Raw genomic sequence first — 20,186 nt, forward strand, 5'->3', positions numbered from 1 at the left:
GTGTGGCTGTTGCTTCAGGCACTGCCCCCAGCAGCTCCCATTGACCGGGAACCGCGGCCAATGGGAGCTGCTGGGGGCAGTGCCTGAAGCAACAGCCACACACACCCCTGCGCCCCTCCTTCCCCAGGTTCCCTCGGCTTCCCGGAGTGGCACGGTGTGGGGGCAGGGCAGGCATGGAGCCTGCCCTGCCCCCAGTGCGCGTTGGGCCGGAGCCCACCCCCCGAACCCTTCCTACAGCTGAACCCCCTGCTGCACCCAGCACACACCCCGACCCCTTGCTGCACCCCTCCTGCACCCTGACCCCCTGCCCCACCCCACACCCCAACTCCCTGCCCTGAGCCCCCACCACACCCCACAGTTGGGGTGGGGATTTCAGGGAAGGGGTCAGAATGGGTGTGGGAAGAGGCGGGGCCTCATGGAAGGGGTGGAGTGGGGACGGGGCCGAGGGCGGCGGGGTGGGAGGTGTCAGTAAATGCGGCCCTGGGGCCAATGTACTAGTCCTCATGTGGCCCTCGTGGTCATTTGAGTTTGAGACCTCTGCTCTAATCCAAATCCTGAACAGAACTGCAACAATAGCTTTCTGCTGACGGACCTTACAGTTCAGCATCAAAGGAGTAATTCACATGCACAAATTTGTACTATTCTCTTAAGTTAAAGTAGGATTCAAAAGGACACCATCAACTTGAGATCAAGTTGGCTTCAAACAATGAGTTAGAAATTGTGACAGTTGCTCCACCTGTTAGTTTGTTCCATGATTACCCCCTTCCAATTGTTATAACTTTACAAACCTATTGTTAAAAAGTTTCTTGCCGCTCATTTGCCATGTGAAAGAGCCACATGAACATGGGAAACAGCGACTGACTAGACAGAAAGTGCTGCCAAAAACTGATGGTAAACTGCAAAAAGAGAATAGTTTTCCCCAGTCTCTGTCAGGTAAAATCTCTGGAATTGCATAAAACTCTTACGTACACAGATTTCAGGCAGAAGTGGTTTTTAAGTTGATGGTGCCCTTTAAGGTTGTTAGCCCTAGTTATTTATAAATGTTATCAGGCAATTAAAAAAATTAATCATGATTAATCGCACCGTTACACAATAATAGAATACCATTTATTTAAATATTTTTGGATGTTTTCTACATTTTCAAATATATTGATTTCAATTATAACACAGAATACAAAGTGTGCAGTGCTCACTTTATATTTATTTTTGATTACAAATATTTGCACTGTAAAAAACAAAAGAAATAGTATTTTTCAATTCACCTAACGCAAGTACTGTCGTGCAATCTATCATAAAAGTTAAACTTACAAATGTAGAATTATGTACAAAAAATAACTTCATTCAAAAGTAAAACAATGTAAAACTTCAGAGCCTACAAGTCCACTCAGTCCTATTTCTTATTCAGCCAGTTGCTCAGACAAACAAGTTTATTTACATTTGCAAGAGATAATGCTGCCCTCTTTTGTTCACAATATCACCTGAAAGTGAGAACATGCCTTCTCATGGCACTGCTGTAGCATGCGTCCATGCTGATGACGGGTTCTGCTTGATAACAATCCAAAGCAGTGTGGACCGACGCATGTTCATTTTCATCATCTGAATCGGATGCAACCAGCAGAAGGTTGATTTTCTTTTTTGGTGGTTCGGGTTCTGTAGTTTCTGCATTGGAGTGTTGCTCTTTTAAGACATTTGAAAGCATTGCTCCACGCCTCGTCCCTCTCAGATTTTGGATGGCACTTTAGATTCTTAAGCCTTGGGTTGAGTGCTGTAACTATCTTTAGAAATCTCACATTGGTACTTCCTTTGCGTTTTGTCAAATCCGCAGTGACCATCATCCAAGACTACTATAACATGAAATATATGGCAGAATGCAGGTAAAATAGAGCCAGAGACATACAATTCTCTCCCAAGGAGTTCAGTCACAAATTTAATTGATGCATTATTTTTTTAATGAGTGTCATTAGCATGGAAGCTTGTCCTCTGGAATGGTATCCAAAGCATGAAGCGGCATACGAATGTTTAGCATATCTGGCACGTAAATATCTTGCAATGCTGGCTACAAAAGTCCCATGCGAACGCCTGTTCTCACTTCCTGGTGATCTTGTAAATAAGAAGAGGGCAGCATTATCTTCCGTAAATGTAAACAAACTTGTTTGTCTTCGTGATTGGCTGAACGAGAGACTGTGTGGACTTGTAGGCTCTAAAGTTTTGCATTGTTTTGTTTTTGAATGCAGTTATGTAACAAAATAAAATCTATATTTGTAAGTTGCACTTTCACGATAAAGAAATTGCACTACAGTTCTTGTATGAGGTAAATTGAAAAATACTGTTTTTGTTTTATCATTTTTACAGTGCAAATATTTGTCATAAAAATATCAAGTGAGCACTGTACACTTTGTATTTTTGTTGTAATTGAAATCAATATATTTGAAAATGTAGAAAAACATCCAAAATATGTAATATATTTCAATTCGTATTCTATTGTTTAACAATGAGATTAATTGGGATTAATTTTTTTAATTGCAATTAATTTTTTTTAGTTAATCACGTGAGTTAACTGTGATTAATCGACGGTCCTGCAAATAACTTGAGAGGGGAGAAATCCTTAATGACTTAAAAAAACCAGGAAATTCAGTGTTTAGGCAGCACTCATGTAGACCACCAAAGTATATGAAATTAAACAGGACAGAATATCTGTTTTAAAACACGGGAATTGGAGCTGATTAAAGTATTTGTAAGGAATAATTTAGTCAAATCCTTGTGGGCACATTACAGCCTGTGATTTGAACACTATGGCTACTTGATATTTTTGTGAGATTTGCTCACCTAAATCACATGTTGTGATCGGATGTCCTAGCTTTATGAAGAGGGAGCCTGCCTTAACAAAGCTTTGGGCTTTGAATCGCTAAGGAGGAGGGAGAAGGGAGAGCACAGCGGTGGCCATTTTTAGGTTATTCTGGATCTTTCCCTCCCCTCTTTTGCACAAGATGAACATTATATCTGGCTGTGTACATGGCCTCCAGGTTTTAAAATAGCTGGGTCACTTCCTGACTGAGGAAGAGCGAGAGAGAGAGGCCTAGTTTATGGCCTGCCCATTAGTCTTGCACTTTCATTTCTATCGGCAGCCACAGAAGTGATTGTGTGGTTCGTGTACAGTCCTGTCTGCAGAGATTGTGGCCAGATCCCGTGTCTGGTTCCTCTAGTTGCTTGGGCTGTGGCCAGCGGGTCTCATGCTGCAGCTAATTGTTTGTTACATATACACGACGCTGCAGGACCATTCCATGGCTCGGTGCTGTCTGGGGAGGTGATTCAATTTGGGCTACACAGACACCTTGCTTCCTGTTCTGGGACACATGCAAAGTGCCTCCAAACAAGTGATTTCGTTGAGATCCCTCCCCTTCCACCTGCTGCTTATGCTAGTGCTGTGTTTACTGTGAGAAAGCCAGTGACTTTAAATCCCTCTCCTTGCCACCCACTGACCTTGCTGCCAGTCTGCACAGGACAGGAGCACCAGTGCTTGTGGCACAAATAGCTCTCCCGGAAGCTGTATGAACACAAACCAGATGTTCCTGGAAAGGTGACTTTGAGGGCTCAAGCATTGCTGAGTCAAATTGCAGGTCAGTCTAGCAAACTTGCCTGTGAACACGCTTCCAATCCTCTCCGAGTTCTGTAACGATGCTGTTCAGCACCATGTTCCACGGTGGGCCCCACGTTTCACACAGAAGAGCTTTGGGAGGTGAATTCATGGGGGGCGGTGCACTGTGCCCTGCTGCCTGCTCTCAGGTTCCACTGAGATCACTGTGTCCTACAGATTTCATGTGGAAATAGCCTGGAGAAGGCACTAGCAGAGCTGGCTCCCCGTTGCACAAGGAGTTGTGGGTGTGTTTGTCTGACAGCTGCTCTGACTGTCTCTCCTCCCTTGCAGGTCCCATTCACTGTGCTGCAGGGTGAGGGTGTGGAGTATTTGGGCCATGCTAATGATGCCGTGATCGCCATCTCCAACTACCGGCTTCATATAAAATTGAAAGACTCTGTGATCAACGTAAGTGCAGCTCTGTCTGTCACTGGTTTGTTACTCACAACCGAGGCCTCTGGCTTTCTTAGGCTGCTGCAGTATTCTGTGGCTGCAGAAACCACTTTCAGGTCTCTCCTCATCCTCCATGAAATTAGGTCTTGGAGTCATTGCAGTAGGTGGCCACATGCCCTGTGATGCAGAAGCTGCATCTCTAAAGAGGCACGCAGCCTGACATACTCCAGTGCCATTAGCAAGTCACAGAAATGCTGTCCCTCCCCTTCATGGGGTGAAGTCCTTTGTGTTGGCATGTGGGTGATGGTCAGACTTCTCCCTTGCCATTCTCCTTTCTTGCAGGCTCTAATCCCCCCAGCAGTTGGGTTTAAGACCGGTGAAAAATGTTCTTGCAGACCAGACTAGACATGATTCTTCTTCTATTGAGGCCAGGGGTGTGATGCCAGGACCTGTGGCCCACGCTGCTGTAGTTTGAGGCCTCGTCCCACAGTGCCTTACTCTCGAGTTTCTTCAGTCCCCTGTTTTCCTGCTGCCCTTGTCTTTTCTGCATCTGTGATCCCCTTTTGCCCGCTAGGCCGTATCCATTGGTTCCAGGCACCCCTGTTGTTCTGCCCTCCCTAGTCTGTTCCTCCCTGACAATGAGAGAGGAGGACAGGGTGGGGATTGAGGGGGAGACTCTAAATTGTGCATCATGAAGCTATGTAAATGGGGGGTTCTCTTTGCTGCTCAGAGGCTCAGAGAGCCTTGACTGGGATGCACAATGAGAGAGTGTCAGGCTGGGGTCCCTGCTGGTGTGGGACATCCCATGCTGTCAAGTGACTCTCTGCGTTTTTCTGTTTCAGGTGCCTTTGAGGATGATGGAAAGCGTGGAGAGTCGGGACATGTTCCAGCTTCACATCATCTGCAAGGACTCCAAAGTGGTCAGGTAGCTGCATAGTTCCCTCCTATTGCCACAGTGTAAGATTTCTCCAGCCACGGGTGTGGCCAGCAGACCTTGGGGAATCCCTGCCCTAGTCTGTGCTGCTGAGTCAAGCCCTGCCATCCTGGAGGGTGCTCTCAGGTGTGTGTGCGCACGTGTGTATGTATGCACGCGTGCACATGTCCATCCGTCCATCCCAGCCTTCTGATGGGAAGCTCAGAGCCCCTTGGTCCTCCCAAGGCGGTTGGATCTCCCTCTCCTCCCCTGGTTGAACTGCAAGGCCGTGGAATGTCCTGTCCATCCATCCTGACTGGCCCTACTGAACCTGTGTGTCCTGCAGGTGCCATTTCTCCACCTTTAAGCAGTGCCAGGAATGGCTGAAGAGGCTGAGCCGAGCCATTGCCCGCCCTGCAAAGCCTGAAGATCTGTTTGCATTCGCCTACCATGCTTGGTGCTTGGGGGTCTGTGCCGATGAGGAGGATCAGCACGCACATCTGTGCCACCCAGGTGAGCCAACCAGCCCCTTTCTTGGTGCAGCCCTCATGGTGTGTCCAGGAGGAGGGAAACCACACACCCAGATTATGCTGTGTTTTTGTGTTCTTCTGCAGCCACCTCCCAAATCCCTCTGGAGGGTCCTGTTAAGTCCTTTGCTACACAAAGAGTAGCTATGGCCAGGTGTGCTTTGTGCTTTGTCCGTCTTCCTCTGGCTAGGAGGTGGCATTATCTTCTGGTGGATTGCTGTGTCCAGACCTCACCTGTCTCATTCCTTACTGACTGGGGGATTTTTAAGGCTGCACAGTTTCCCCTCCCTCCTCAGTGAACGAGACTGTCTAATAGGCCAGCCTCTGTGCTTTGCTTTCTCTCCTAGGGCTGTGACCTGTATTGCCCACAGTTATAAGTTACCACCCAGCTCTTTATAAGCAAGCACGTTTATTCTTAAGGCAAAGGCATTTCAGAGAAAACATTTAAGCCATAGAAGAACCTACACACATGCTAAAAATCTCACCAGAGATCACCCCAACTTCAACCTTGGGTTCTGACAGAGGTTGAGTAGATAAAGCCCTCTTTCTGGCTTGTGCCTCCTTCTACTCCAGGACTTTCGGTTGTTGGAGGCACCTGAGCTGACAGTCCCAGATCTAGGCTGAGGATAGGATGTTCTCAGTGCCAGACCCTCAATTGTAGAATATGCCTCCCCAATTGATCCGGCCTCAGGGGGCTGATTGGAGGAGTTCGGGACCTGGAGGAATTGCAGTATTAATTTAGATGGAATAAATGGGCCCAAAGAGTGAAAGGTTTTACCGTGACCCTAAGGGTATGTCTACACTACGGAATTAGGTTGGTTTAATAGAAGTCGATTTTTTAGAAATTGATTTGATACAGTCGATTATGTGTGTCCCCACTAAGCGCATTAAGTCGGTGGTGTGCGTCCACAGTACCGAGGCTAGCGGGTCGACTTTCGGCGTTGCACTATCCTACAGTTCCCGCAGTCTCCGCCGCCCATTGGAATTCTGGATTGAGCTCCCAATGCCTGATGGGGCAAAAAATTGTCGTGGGTGGTTCTGGGTACATGTTGTCAGGCCTGCCTCCCTCCCTCCATGAAAGCAATGCAATGCAAAAAATTGTTTCTCCTGGTTACCCGTGCAGACAACATACCACCGCAAACATGGAGCCCGCTCAGCTCACTGTCACATATGTCTCCTGAGTGCTACTGGCCGACGCGGTACTGCAGTGCTACACAGCAGCATCCACTTGCCTTGCCTTGTGGATTGCAGATGGTACAATACGGCTGCTAGCTGTCGTCGTCATCCCGTGGGTGCTCCTGGCTGGCCTTAGTGAGGTCGGTCGGGGGCGCCTGGACAAAAATGGGAATGACTCCAGGTCATTCTCTTCTTTAAGTTTCGTCTAATGGAGATTCAGTCCTGCCTGGAATATCATGCCAGCTGGAGGCTTCTGCCTCAGGCTGCTCTCCCAGTCGGCAGCACCACGCGGTCACAGCTACCCCAGCCTACCCCTTGCTCCCATAGCTCATGAAGCCTGGACAGCAGTAAGGAGCAGCTCAACTATAGGCTGAGCAAGTGCAGAATGCTGGTAGAATGTGCCTTTGAACGTTTACAAGCTCGCTGGCACAATTTACTGGCTCGGTTAGACCTCAGCGAAAGCAATATTCCCATCGTTATTACTGCTTGCTGTGTGCTCCACAATATCTGTTAGAGTAAGGGGGAGACGTTTATGGCGTGGTGGGAGGTTGAGGCAAATCGCCTGGCCGCTGATTACGCGCAGCCAGACACCAGGGCGGTTAGAAGAGCACAGCAGGGCACGCTGTGCATCAGAGAAGCTTTGAAAACCAGTTCCATGACTGGCCAGGCTACAGTGTGAAATTTCTGTTTGTTTCTCCTTCATGAAAACCCGCCCCCTTGGTTCACTCTACTTCCCTGTAAGCCAACCGCCCTCCCCTCCCCCCTTTGATCTCCACTTGCAGAGGCAACAAAGTCATTGTTGTTTCAAATTCATGCATTCTTTATTAATTCGTCACACAAATGGGAGGATAACTGCCAAAGTAGCCTGGGAGGGGTGGGGGAGGCGGGCAGCACAGGGGTGGGATAGTTGTAGGGGAACCCCCTAGAATGGCTCATCATAAAAGCGGCATGTCTGGGGCTCTGACCCGGAGTGGCCGTTTGCCTCTCTGGTTCTTTGGTAGGCTTCACGCGGCATTGCTGCGGGTCCCTGTTATAGCCTCTGTCCTTCATGCCCTTGGAGATTTTTTCAAATATTCCGGCATTTTGTCTTTTGGAACGGAGTTCGGATAGCATGGATTCGTCTCCCCATGCTGGAGCTCTTTTGCAATTCTGGGACTCCACGGTCACCTGTGCTAATGAGCTCTGCATGGTCACCTGTGCTGATCAGCTCGCTACGCTGGCCAAGCAGGAAATGAAATTCAAAAGTTCTCAGGGCTTTTCCTGTTTACCTGGCCAGTGCATCTGAGTTGAGAGTGCGTCCAGAGTCGTCACAATGGAACACTCTGGGATAGCTCCCGGAGGCCAATACCGTCAAATTGCGTCTACACTACCCCCAAATTCGACCCAGCACGGTCGACTTCAGTGCTAATCCCCTTGGTGGGGTAGGAGTATAGAAATCGATTTTAAGAGCCCTTTAAGTCGACAAAAATGGCTTCGTTGTGTGGACGGGTTCAGGGTTAAATCGATCTAACGCTGCTAAATCCGCCCTAAACTTGTAGTGTAGACCAGGGCTATTACTTCCAACATTAAACAGTATTAAATAAGATTTGGGGTTTGCTATACAGAGACCTCAGCCTGCTTCGTACCGTGGCAAACATGCTAGGAAATTCATGCTGAAGTTTAGAGATTTATTAGTTAGAATACACAAGAGAAAAAGAGGTCAAACAATTTGTATAGCACTTTAAAACAGCAGTTGAATTATATGATATGATAAACGTAACCAAAACCTATCAAAATCCCTTTAAAATTGATGTATCGGGTGCTCTCTTAATTTGTGGGACAACTTTTCTTGGTAGCAAGGAAAGAGTTTTGTTGCTCAGCTCTAAGATATGAAGGATGGTCGCTTTTCCTGCTTTTAACAGACAGATACAAAGGGGAGAAGAGAGAGTATACTAACGGTGGGGGAAATATATTTTTTGTTAACGTTTTCGGGACTTGGGGTGTCAGGTCAGTCGCAGACAGATGCTGTGGGTTGGTAGATCAGCCACTACAGTAGTTGCACTGAGCTCTGGCTTATCTTCCGTCTGAGATATCGTCTGGCTGGTCCCTCTCCTTTAACAGTCTCTCTCAGCCAGGGCAAAGCTGGATCGGCTGTCTTGTCTCGTGCTGATCTTGCATGGTACAGTTGACCTCAGGATCAGATGAAAAGCCAAGAGAGACAGGGAGGTAGGACAGGAGGAAAAATAGCCGGGCAGAAAGAAACACACAAGGGAAGGGGAGACAGCATGATCTCACATGTCTCCGGCTGGTGTCTTGGCTGGTGTGGCACTGTTGACCGGGTGTCCCTGCTGATGTTCTGAGGTCTGAGCTGCATGATGATCATTAGACCTTTGGGGTCCATGGGCGAAGGACAGAGTCCCACAAGTGGAGTGGAGTCCTGACCGGCATTCCCCCTCCTCCAGAAATCCCTCCATCAGGCTGCATGTCCTAGCCCCCAAAGTGGGCTGTTGGTTGGAATAGTCCATCCTCTCATTATTCTGTTTGCCATTTAGGCCTAACTTCCGATTTGCCAACTTTGGTTCATTAACATCCAGTCCCTCACTTTTTTGTTTACCAGGTTTTCATAGATTCCAACCCAGAAGGGACCATTGTGATCTAGTATCACCTCCTGTGTAATGCAGGCCAGAGAACTTCCCCATAATAATTCCCTAAGCACATCTTCTAGAAAAACATCCAATCTAGATTGAAAAATGGTCAGTGATGGAGAATCCACCATGACCCTTGGTAAACAACAGAACAAGGAGCAATGGTCTCAAGTTGCAGTGGGGGAGGTTTAGGTTGGATATTAGGAAAAACTTTTTCACTAGGAGGGTGGTGAAGCACTGGAATGGGTTCCCTAGGGAGGTGGTGGAATCTCCTTCCTTAGAGGTTTTTAAGGTCAGGCTTGACAATGATGATTTAGTTGGGGATTGGTCCTGCTTTGTGCAGGGGGTTGGATTAGATGACCTTCTGAGGTCCCTTCCAACCCTGTTATTCTATGATAAATTGTTCCAAATGGTTAATTATTATCTCATGCTAAAAATGTACACCTTATTTCCAGTCTGAATTTGTCTACTTTCAACTTCCAGCCATTGGATCATGTTATACTAGTCTGCTAGATTGAGGAGCTCATTATCAGATATTTGTTCCCCATGTGTAGGTATTTATAGACTGTAATCAAGTCACCCCTTAACCTGAGCAAGTTTGGAAAAGCACCGATCCCACAGTGTTCAGACACCCTCTGACCTCTTGCTCAGCCTGTCCTGTCATGCTGCAGCTGTCAGTTTAGGTTTCCCTGGGCTGTGTCCAGCTGCCCGTAACTGTGCTGTGCCTGTGCTGTTCCAGGAGACCACGTGAAATACCGGTTTGAGATGGAAGTTGTGAGGATGGACTTTGACTTGCAGAATGTCTGGAGAGTTTCTGACATCAACAGCAATTACAAGTGAGTAACATACCAGCCAGACCCCACCCTTCACCCCATATAACTCACTGGCGGGGCAGTGTACCAGCTAGGCATCTCCTCACCCTGGCCAATAACCCACAGTGTACCAGCCATATGTCACTCTTCACCCTGGGTTATGGAACTGGAGCAGCATTGCACCTAAGCTAACAGGGGTAGCGTAACAGGTTTCAGAGGGGTAGGCGTGTTAGTCTGTATCAGCAAAAAGAACGAGGAGTCCTCGTTAGTCTCTAAGGTGCAACAAGTACTTCTGGTAGCGTAAGTTGCAACAAATGCTGATGTATCCAGTTTAAAAGGTGGTAGGCATGCTTCTTTCATTAAAGCCTTTTGGAATATTGCAAAGCTGTTTCTGTTTGAGAATTCCCCATCCATACTGCTCCTTTTCTGATCAGTTGTTGGCTCTGAAGTGTTCAGATCATTTGAAATAAAAACGTCCCAGGTTCCCATAAAAGAATGCACAACTCTCCTGCATTCTTTAGTCTCATTTTCTGTGTCTCATAGTTTTTGTACTGCCCCATCAGTCTGTCTGTATCCATCTGATGTCTCTTGTCTTGTGCTTAGATTGTCTCCTTTTGGGGGCAGGGATTGTGTGATGGGTTGCTCCCCCTTCCGGGGTGCCACCTGATGTTCTGGGGTACCACTGAGCCCGCCTGTTCCTCCAGCCTGGGTTCCCTTACCCTGTCCTGCTGAGCCAGTCCCTCGAGCCTCCTCCAGCACACACAGGTGGGGACCCACCCAGCTGCAGAGAGACACAGACACTGAGATCAGCTCTGCCTGGGAAGGCTTCAGCTACAGAGTTGCCCAGCACTCAAGTGCACAGCCCCTCTGGGGTGCAAACCCAAAATTGTATCATCTTGCGCTGCACAGAGATCTGTACAGTGTAAGCTCATGAAATCCGCCCCCTCCCACAATGTGGAGAGAGATATGCACAGCTTTTTAACCCCCCCCCCCCCCCCATGTTATGAATTCCACAAACTGGATTTAAAACAAAAACAAGTGTATTAAGTACAAGAGGTAGATTTTTTGATAGCGAACAGATCAAAGCAGATTACCTTAGTAAGTAAACAAAAACCGCAAAATGAGCGTAACACACTAGATAGGTAGGATACAAATTAGCAGATTCTCACCCTGAGTGATAAACAGGCTGGCAGACTCTTAAGGCACAAGTTGCCTTGGCTTTCCCAGGTTTTCATACACAGGCTAAAGATCTTTCTAGCCTGGGACCATCACTTCCCACAGTTCAGTCCTTGCCCCGCAGGTGTTTCTAGGTATGTTGTTATAGGCAGAGTGAAGTTCCCCATAATGTCATTTTCCCCCTTTTCTATCTTCTCCCCACTTGCTGCAAAGCTCTTTTGCTGTGACCTGGGTCAAACAGTTCCCATTGAGTAGGGCTATCTCTGGAAGGTTTCTGTTGTATGCAGTTTCTGGGGTAATCCTTGTGCTTGTGTGCATTTCCTCAATCAGCCGTTAACATTGTTTGGCCTTTTTACTGTTGTACCTGAAAGACTGCCTGTGGGTGTTTTCAGCCTCAGGACATGTTTCAGTAACACATACGTAGCCAAAATTCATAACTTCACATATGACGATAGCACACACAATCCAGCAAGATATTACTGTCTAGCAGATCAAGACTCAGAATGACACCTCCCAAGTCATACTTTCTATAAGACGTATCCTAGTTAAATGATAGTGGTGAATATTGGCGTATCAGGGTCATAAGTGCTGGAACTAGGGGTGTGGGGGGTGCTGCCACACCCCCTGGCTTGAAGTGGTTTCCATTATATGCAGGGTTTACAGTTTGGTTCAAAGGCTCTCAGCACCCCTGGTCAGGGTGTAAAAGATTGTCTTTTTGTTCTGTATTTGTACAGTGCCTAGCAGAATAGGATCCGGGCCATGGCTAGGGCTCTGGGGTGCTCTGCTAATACAAATAATAACAATAATAATAGTAGTTTGGAGCTTTAAGAAGAACTTCTGCTTTCTTTGTGCCAGGCGTACTGCCATCTGCTGCAACTGATAGCTGTATTTCATTAAACCCAAAACAACATGTATTTCTAGTGAGGCAAAGTCCCCTTTCTTGAAATCAAACACACACTTCCCTCCATCTTTTCTCCAGCTGTTTCTCATTGTCAGTAAAGATTTCCTCATCATCCATGTACCAAACAGCGTGAGGTAAATGACCCAATACTGAATCCATCCTTTTGGTAAGCCTAGAGCCCTTGGAAGTCCCAGAGGAACTCTACAGTATGTGTAACCACCACAGTGCAGCTTTTGGAATTCAGGGGATAATGCCAGAAATCTTTCTTAGCATCGAGTTTGGCAAAAACTTTTGCGACTATTAATGCACTCTAGGTACAGGGTGAGGCACTCCACTCACACCATTATTTACTTCTCAGTAATTTTGTCAGCCAGCATCTTAGCCAGCCCCTGGTTCATAACTTGTGTCCTGGATATGGACCGTGCCATAGCTTTTGGACTACTGGTGTGACTTTGTCATCTGCTGTCACCATGACTTTGCCCAAGACCTTTGAATTAGATTAGTGCAGGAATACAATTTCTATGGCGTCATTCTCTGGAATTTACTATTTGTTTCACCCATCTCCTCACTGGTGCATGTATAAATCAGAATTGCTTTGCAGGGCTTTGGTGCTCCCTTCCGTCACAATTACTGTTCTAAAAGACTCGCTGCCCCCTCTCCCCCCTCCCCCCCCCCCGGTCTCTGTGAGCACACCCCTCAGGTCTGAGGCCATCACCTCTCTAGGGTGGAATCGCAAGTCTCCTGCTCTCAGCACTGGCACTAACTTTGATCACCTCACAGGCCTGACTTGGGTTCAGTACCTGCAGTTCTGTTCCCTCCGGGAGCAATGGCAGGATACACACGGACCAGACGGCCTCCTTAAAGCCAAGTATCGTTTATTTAGATCCAAAGCATTTCAGCAAAAAGAGGTCTTAAAATGACAAGCAGACTGTGTGCATGTCTAGCTTACAGGGGTCTATCCCTCTTCCCCATGGGATCCTGGTAGGTCTAAGCTTCTTATAGACACCCCAACACTAGACCTGGTTGGGAATTTTACTACAAAATGTTTTTATTGGAAAATGTCAGTTCTTTAGGCCCTACATTTCAAAGTTTGATTTTTGTTTTAAATTCCAACCTATATGCTACTATAAATGCAAATGGGTATCTATTGGAAAAAAGCTTCCTTTTAGAGGCATTTGCCAGGGAAGCCAACTATCACCTCTTCTTTTGGACATAGTAATGGGGTCATTTGTTCAGTCGGTCAGAAATAATCCTAATATAAATGGAATTACAGTAGGAAACAGGGAACACAAATTAGGCTTATATGTGGACAACGTCGTGGCATTTGTTACGAATCCAGCTCACACACTACTAGAATTGCAAAAAGGAATCTTAAAATTTGGTGAAGAGTCAGAATTTAAAATAAACGCCACACGTCAGGATGTAGGTGTGAGCTCAGATCTACTGAAAGAAATAAACGCTAAATATAAATGGGTACGACTTCAATAAGATGCCTGGGAATACACATTTCTAAAAGATGGTAAGATTTATGTAATATTAATTATAGTTAAGAAAATCAAAATATCTGGAAATTGGTCAAAATATGAAATTTCATGTTAGTCAAAATTGTAACCGCTAAATGAATGTCTTGCACTGAATTAACTTCCTTTTCCAAACACTTCCCATTTGAGTTCCAGGAAGCCTCATAGGTCATTGGCAATTTATGATAAATAAATTCATTTGGGAAAATAAGAAATCCAGAGTTAGGCAACCTGCTTTACAAAGGCCATGGCAAAATGGAGGCTTGGCTTGGCTTTAGCAAACATCGAGCACTATTACCAAGCTAGTCAGATCAGAAACCCGATGCACTGGATAACACCAAACCCTAATAAGCACTGGGTAGAGACAGAACAAGTTTCTTGTTGTGCAGCCAAACTCCACGGGATCCCCTGGATAAAGAAAACCTGTAGGTCAAAACCAACATATAACAACTCTTTTTTTTATGACAGCAACAGTAAAAACTTTGGATACTTTATTTAGAAAGCAGAACCCATACCCATCACATCCAGTGTCCATAGTAGATAATATAGAATTTAACCCCAATAACAGCCTGGAAAGTTTTGACATTTGGGAACTTACAGGTATATCAAAATTCAGCCAACTGTTCAGAGACAATACGCTTAGATCACTTGATGAAATAAAGCAACTCTCAAAAGACCCCAAAATTGCAGTATATCAGTAACTACAACTGAGATTTTTCAGTCCATCCCCACAAAAAAGGAAACCTATGCAGAAAATAGACAGAAATTGAAAAAGTACTCACTACATCCATGAAACATAAATGCTTACTTTCCACTACAAAATAATTTCTAACTTGTGTGGAGGAAATAACTACATTTCATGAGAAGATGGAAAGTTGAAGTAGGCATAGGTACAAAAATTGAGGAATGGGAGAACATATGAAACTGGAGGATTTCTCTATGTATGGTGGATGTGCTCCAAAATTAAGACCTTTTGGAAAGCCATTGGAGGCTCCATAAGGGAGATAACAGGGTGTCAGCTGTCTTATAACCCCCTTAGTATTCGTATTCAATTGTCCTGAAAACTCTGTCTTATAAAAGCCATAAAGAACTGATTATTCTTTTGTAGTTGCTGCTGGAATTACCATAGCAAGGTGATAGAAGAGGAGTGATTCTCTTAAAACTATTGGCTGGTATCAAAAAGTGTGGGAAATTCTGGTACTAGAAAAGCTAACTGATTAAGTCAAAGTTCTGCAGGGGAGAAGACAAAAAGATAAGGACTAAGAAGGATGGTGGAATTTTTTGGAGTTTGCTGGAAGAGGGTCATCATTGGCCACCAAACCGGGACTTTGAGAGCTTCTGTTTGAATACTGAGAAAGAGAGAAACCCCTTCAGCAACAGTCACAATTAAACTTAGAATTAAGATATTAAAATCAGGAAAATAGATAGGAGGCAATAGGAACAAAGCTAAATATTGTGTAAAAGTTTTGATAGGACAACTAACAAACAAGTTACGCATCTAAATGTAAGAAAAACGGAAGTTTGGATCTAAACATGAGATAATGAAAGACTTTAACCAACATGGTCAACTGACAAGACAGAAGAGGAAGACAGAATAGAAAAGCATCAGTCACAATATGTGATCAATGCCATAAAGGAGAAGAAGGTGACTGGTAGCAGGTCTCATCAGTACAGCTTCAGGGACTTCCCAGAGGACAGTTTATAACTGTGTGTTTGTGTTTATACTAAGCTTATTGCTGTTTAAGGTGTACAGCAAGTTTAATATGATCTGTTATAAAAGACTGGATCTGTTAATAAATACAGTGTTAAAAAGGGAAAATGTCAGTCAATCAGAACAACCTCTCTTATGGGAATGGGGAGGGCGGGCGAGTGAGTGCCCAGAATAACAAGCGGCCGGTTGTCAGGACACTCCCCTGGGTTGGAGTCTCCCGCGTTCCAGGTGAGTGCCCTGACTGCTGGGCTACTGGCTATTCTGGGCTCTCTCTCTCTCCTTCGAAAGGGAGAAATCTCGAACTCTCGGAAAGTTTCATGGGATGGGAAAACTGTTTCCCTCCCAGTTCTAGCTAAGACCTTCTAGGCTCTCGGTGGCATAATCTGTTTTGCTAACTCACAAACGAGTTCCCTCTTGCTCTTTCAGGGAGTGTCTTTAAATGCTGCTCAGTCTTTTGATCACTGCTTTCAAAGGAATCAAGTTACTTTTAAACTGTTCATAGCCTTTGATCTGTTAGCTCCCAGCACTGGCAAAACTAGGCTTGCAAATTGTTGGAGGCAGGATGTAGGTTCCTTGAAGCTAGTAACTCTGCCCTTTGTCTTTCAAGAGCAGGGGTGGGCAAACTACGGCCCACGGGCCAGATCCTGCCCGCCAGCCATTTTAATCCGGCCCTTGAGTTCCCGCTGGGGAGCGGGATCTGGGGCTTGCCCCGCTCCGGTGCTCCAGCCGGTGAGCAGGGTTGGGACCACTCCACGTGGCTCCCGGAAGCAGTTGCATGGCCCCACTCTGGCCCTCCAGCTGGGGAGCAGGGTCAGGGGCCACTCCACACGGCTCCTGGAAGCAGCGGCATGGCCCCCTTCCAGTACTCCAGCCGGGGAGCAGGGTTGGGGGGGCGCGCCACGCGGCTCCCAGAAGCAGTGGCATGGCCCCCCCTCCGGCTCCTACGCGTAGGGGCAGCCAGGGACCTCTGCTCTGCATGTTGCCCCCGTCCCAAGTGCCGCCCCTGCAGCTCCCATTGGCCAGGAACCGCAGCCAGTGGGAGCTGCAGGGGCAGCACCTGCGGATGGGGCAGTGCGCAGAGCCGCCTGGCCGCACTTCCACGTAGGAGCTGGAGAAGGGACATGCTGCTGCTTCCAGGAGCCGCTTGAGATAAGCACTGCCTGGAGCCTGCACCCCGAGCCTCTCCCCATGCCCCAACCCCCTGCCCCAGACCTGATCCCCCTCTCGTCCTCTGAACCCCTTGGTCCCAAACTCATCATCCCCAGCCAGAGCCCTAACCCCTGCATCCAGCTCCCTGCCCCAGCCCAGAGCCCTTCCACACCCTGAACTTGTTTCTGGCCCTACCCTGGAGTCCGCACCCCCAACGAGAGCCTGCACCCCAACCCCAATTTTGTGAGCATTCATGGCCCACCATCCAATTTCTGTTCCCAGATGTGGCCCTCAGGCCAAAAAGTTTGCCCACCCTCTTCTAGAGTGTACTGGGATGTTCTTGTCTGGGAGCCCCTATTCAGTTGAAGCCATAGAGGGGTATAATAAACATTCCACTAACTGAATATAGTTATAACAGTCTATCTCATTAACTAGGTCACAAAGTATTCGTAAAATTATTGTATAGCAACTCCATGTCTACCACGCCCTTCAATCTTCTGCATATATCATCCCACTCACTATAGGTTTTCAAGATAATCTGTGCTCTGAATTATCCCACACGCTGAATTGGTGTTGTCTGAATATAGGCAAAACTTACTTCTTACTGATAACTCTGGTGTTTTATATAAAAATAGCATCTTTAACAAGACAAAACGAATAAAGTTTCTTCTTTGAGTAGATGCAGCCGTGCATTCCACTTCGGTGTGTGCCCAGCGCATGGAGCCAGAGCATTTTGCCTAGCAGTACCCGTAGAAAAGTGGCGCTCGTGCCTTGCAGCCTTAGCTCCTCCTCTGGCTATATGGGGCAGTGACGTGCTGACCCCACTTCGTTCCTTCTTACTGCCTGTGCCTGGAGTTGGAGCTCTGTGTGGTTTTAACCTCATAGTCTCTCTATTTCTTAGTGACTTTTCCAGTTGTATATGGTTAGTTAATACCCCAAGTATAGTGTGTGTTAGATTTAGGGTTAGATTTCATTTAAGTATTTCCCTGGTGATACCCTCACCAGGGTTTAAGCGTTGTCCATTGTGTGGGGGAGTGATCCCCCCACACAACGATCTCCACACATGGTGCTTGCTGGGCTCAGGCAAAGCCCACGGCAAGGAGTGTGTTCGATTTCCAAATCTTTCACGAAACAGACTCAAGTGACAAGAGGTCTTTGTCTGAAGCAGCATGTGCTTAAACAGGAGCACGGACCAGCACAGTGTGAATGCTGGTGTGTAGGATGGAGCAGGTCCCATCAAGCGCTCCCAGGTACTGCACAGGGAGGTCAGAGACCCCATACCGTCGATTCTGGTTCAGGCCCCGGGGTGTCTGTTGACTCCGGTACCAATGAGGGCGTTGCTGGCACTAGCTGTTTCCGTGCTGGCAGCATATCTGGCAGCAACGGGCCTCCTCTGCCCTTTCCCGATCTCTCTCTTGGTCCAGGACTTTGCCAGGGCTGCGTTGTTTATATCCCTGTTGGGTGGGCAGGCCCCAACCCTATGGGTCTGTCAGCACCACACCCTGATGCTTCCCTTTCACAATCAGTGGAAGGGGAGCTAGGGCTGGGCTTGGCACAGGAGGTGTCCTTGGCACCAGGAGCTTCTTCAGCACCCCTGCTGTCAGTGCCGCCAATATAACCATGGTGGCATTCACTTCCCTCCACTTCGGAGCCATTAGTCATCTTGGTACTGAGGCTGACTTTGGGGTCGACATCTCTTCCGGCACTGGAAACATCGGAGGTGTACTTGGTGCTGGCAGTACCGTTCCCACTGTTGGCGTCATTTCCCTCTTCATTCTGAGCTATGGATGAGTCAGATCGGTTGTTTGCACCCTCTGGACTGGCTCCACCTTTATCCCCTAAAGCCCAGGACTTCTCAGTGTCCAGGTCAAGATCTTCCCCTCTCATTCTCCATCACCTGACCCGCATTGGGGGGCATTCATGGAGCACTATGGGTACCAGGATTGGTGCTTATCTTGCAGTCAGGACCAGGGCTCCTGGCCTGGTGCCTACTGGCCACCAGAGCCCTCTCTATACCCGTGGCCTCCAGGGGATCTGTGAGTTGCTCCATAGTTGCAGAGGTCCCATTCCTCATCTCGCTGTAAGGCGAGACCATCGAGCAGGCCTGTGGCTGTGACCGTTGATCCCCCGCAGGCCCAGGCACCAGTGAATCTTCCACTTGCAGAGTCTCCAGAGTTGTCCCACCCAGATCCATCAGTCTTGGAGAAGGATCCAGCTCTGGCATAGTTAACTGCTTCATCTTCATCCCTGGATGATTCTGTGGTGCCTGGCTCTTCCTCTCCTTCGGTACTGGAAGATTTCCAGGCATACCAGGACCTTTTGCAGTGCGTGGCTGCTTCAAGCAGAATTCCTGCAGGAGAATACCCATAAGTTGTTGGATATCCTGCAGCTGCCTTCCTCAGGAGAGTTGCCCTGACTATTAACGATGTGCTCCTAGAGCCTGCTAAGGTTCTCCGTAGCACGCCAGCTTTGGAGAAAGCACATGGAGAAACGCTACATTGTTCTGTTGCAGGGATTTGAGATTTTTACTCACATCCAGTTCCAAACTAACTAACTGGTCATAGCCACAATAGAGCCTGGCAGGGCAGATTTAGTCTGCTCCGAAGGATAAGGACTCTAAATGGCTGGACTTGATGGGTAGGAAGATTTACACCTGCTCTTCCTTGCAGATGCGCATTGCTAACCAGCAGGGATTGTGAATTGGACAGCTGTGTTGGAGTTTGTGGACCCGCTGCCCAAAGCCTCGAGGGAGGAATTTCAGTCATTTATCACCAAAGGCTGCTTGGTGGCTAAGACATTGTTGCAGTCTGCGATGGGCGTTCCCGGGGTGCAACCTGGAACTGCGGTAGCGCTGAGCCCTCTGGCATACCAGTCTGGGCCCCCTCTCACACTGTGGGGCTGTGACAAGCTGCAAACCTCTCCTGGTCCTGCAGTCACACAAACATTTACACAGGCAGGGACACACCCAGCTGCAGTTACAGGAATGCTTCTCCTCAGCCATTCATGAACTAACAATTGGCTCCAGCCAATTCCCCACAACTTCCCAACCTTGCACCCCTGAACTGTACTGTCCTGCCCTGGTACAAAAGGCTGACCAATATAAGATGATTACCTAATCCGCCCCTTCCTCAGTGTGGAAAGGACATGCACCAATTTTTGTTAACTGAGTAGATTTCCCATGCACTTCAAGCAGCATATTGTTTTAGGTAAGAAATATAAAACAAATGTATTAACTACAGAAAGATATAGATTTTAAGTGATTATAAGTCATAGCGTACAGATCAAAGTTGGTTACCTAAGAAATAAAGAAAATCGCAATCAATTCTATACACTAAACAGGGTTTGAATTAGGCAGTGTCTCACCCTGATGGGTACAAACAGTCCAGCAATCTTCCATACACAGGCAGGGTTTCCTTCTTTCCTGCCTGGGACTCCCCTTCCCCAGTTCAGTGCTTTTTCTTCCCAAGGTGTTTCCAGGTGTTGTGTTGTAGGGGGAGTGAGGCCAAGTGATGATGTCACTTCCTCTTTTATAGTTTCTTCCTGGAGGGAACTTTATTGTTCCCAGCATAGTCCCTCGTACAGTTTGTGGGAAAGTACAGGCACAAGATGAAGTCCGATAACACATGATTTAGTCACATGCCCTTGTATGC

General features: G+C 47.3%; 1 protein-coding gene across 1 annotated transcript in view; it reads left to right on the forward strand.

The window, feature by feature from the left end:
- MTMR4 (myotubularin related protein 4) overlaps positions 1-20,186 on the forward strand; it is a gene marked incomplete in the record, with an annotated part of 110,548 nt that overhangs the window by 62,907 nt on the left and 27,455 nt on the right. The window contains 4 exon segments of the mRNA XM_034752345.1: positions 3,926-4,042; positions 4,870-4,952; positions 5,287-5,453; positions 10,007-10,103. Of these exon segments, the coding sequence (XP_034608236.1) occupies positions 3,926-4,042; positions 4,870-4,952; positions 5,287-5,453; positions 10,007-10,103 (464 nt within the window).

The sequence above is a fragment of the Trachemys scripta genome, chromosome 18, assembly GCF_013100865.1.
Source record: "Trachemys scripta elegans isolate TJP31775 chromosome 18, CAS_Tse_1.0, whole genome shotgun sequence".
Taxonomy (NCBI): Eukaryota; Metazoa; Chordata; order Testudines; family Emydidae; genus Trachemys; species Trachemys scripta.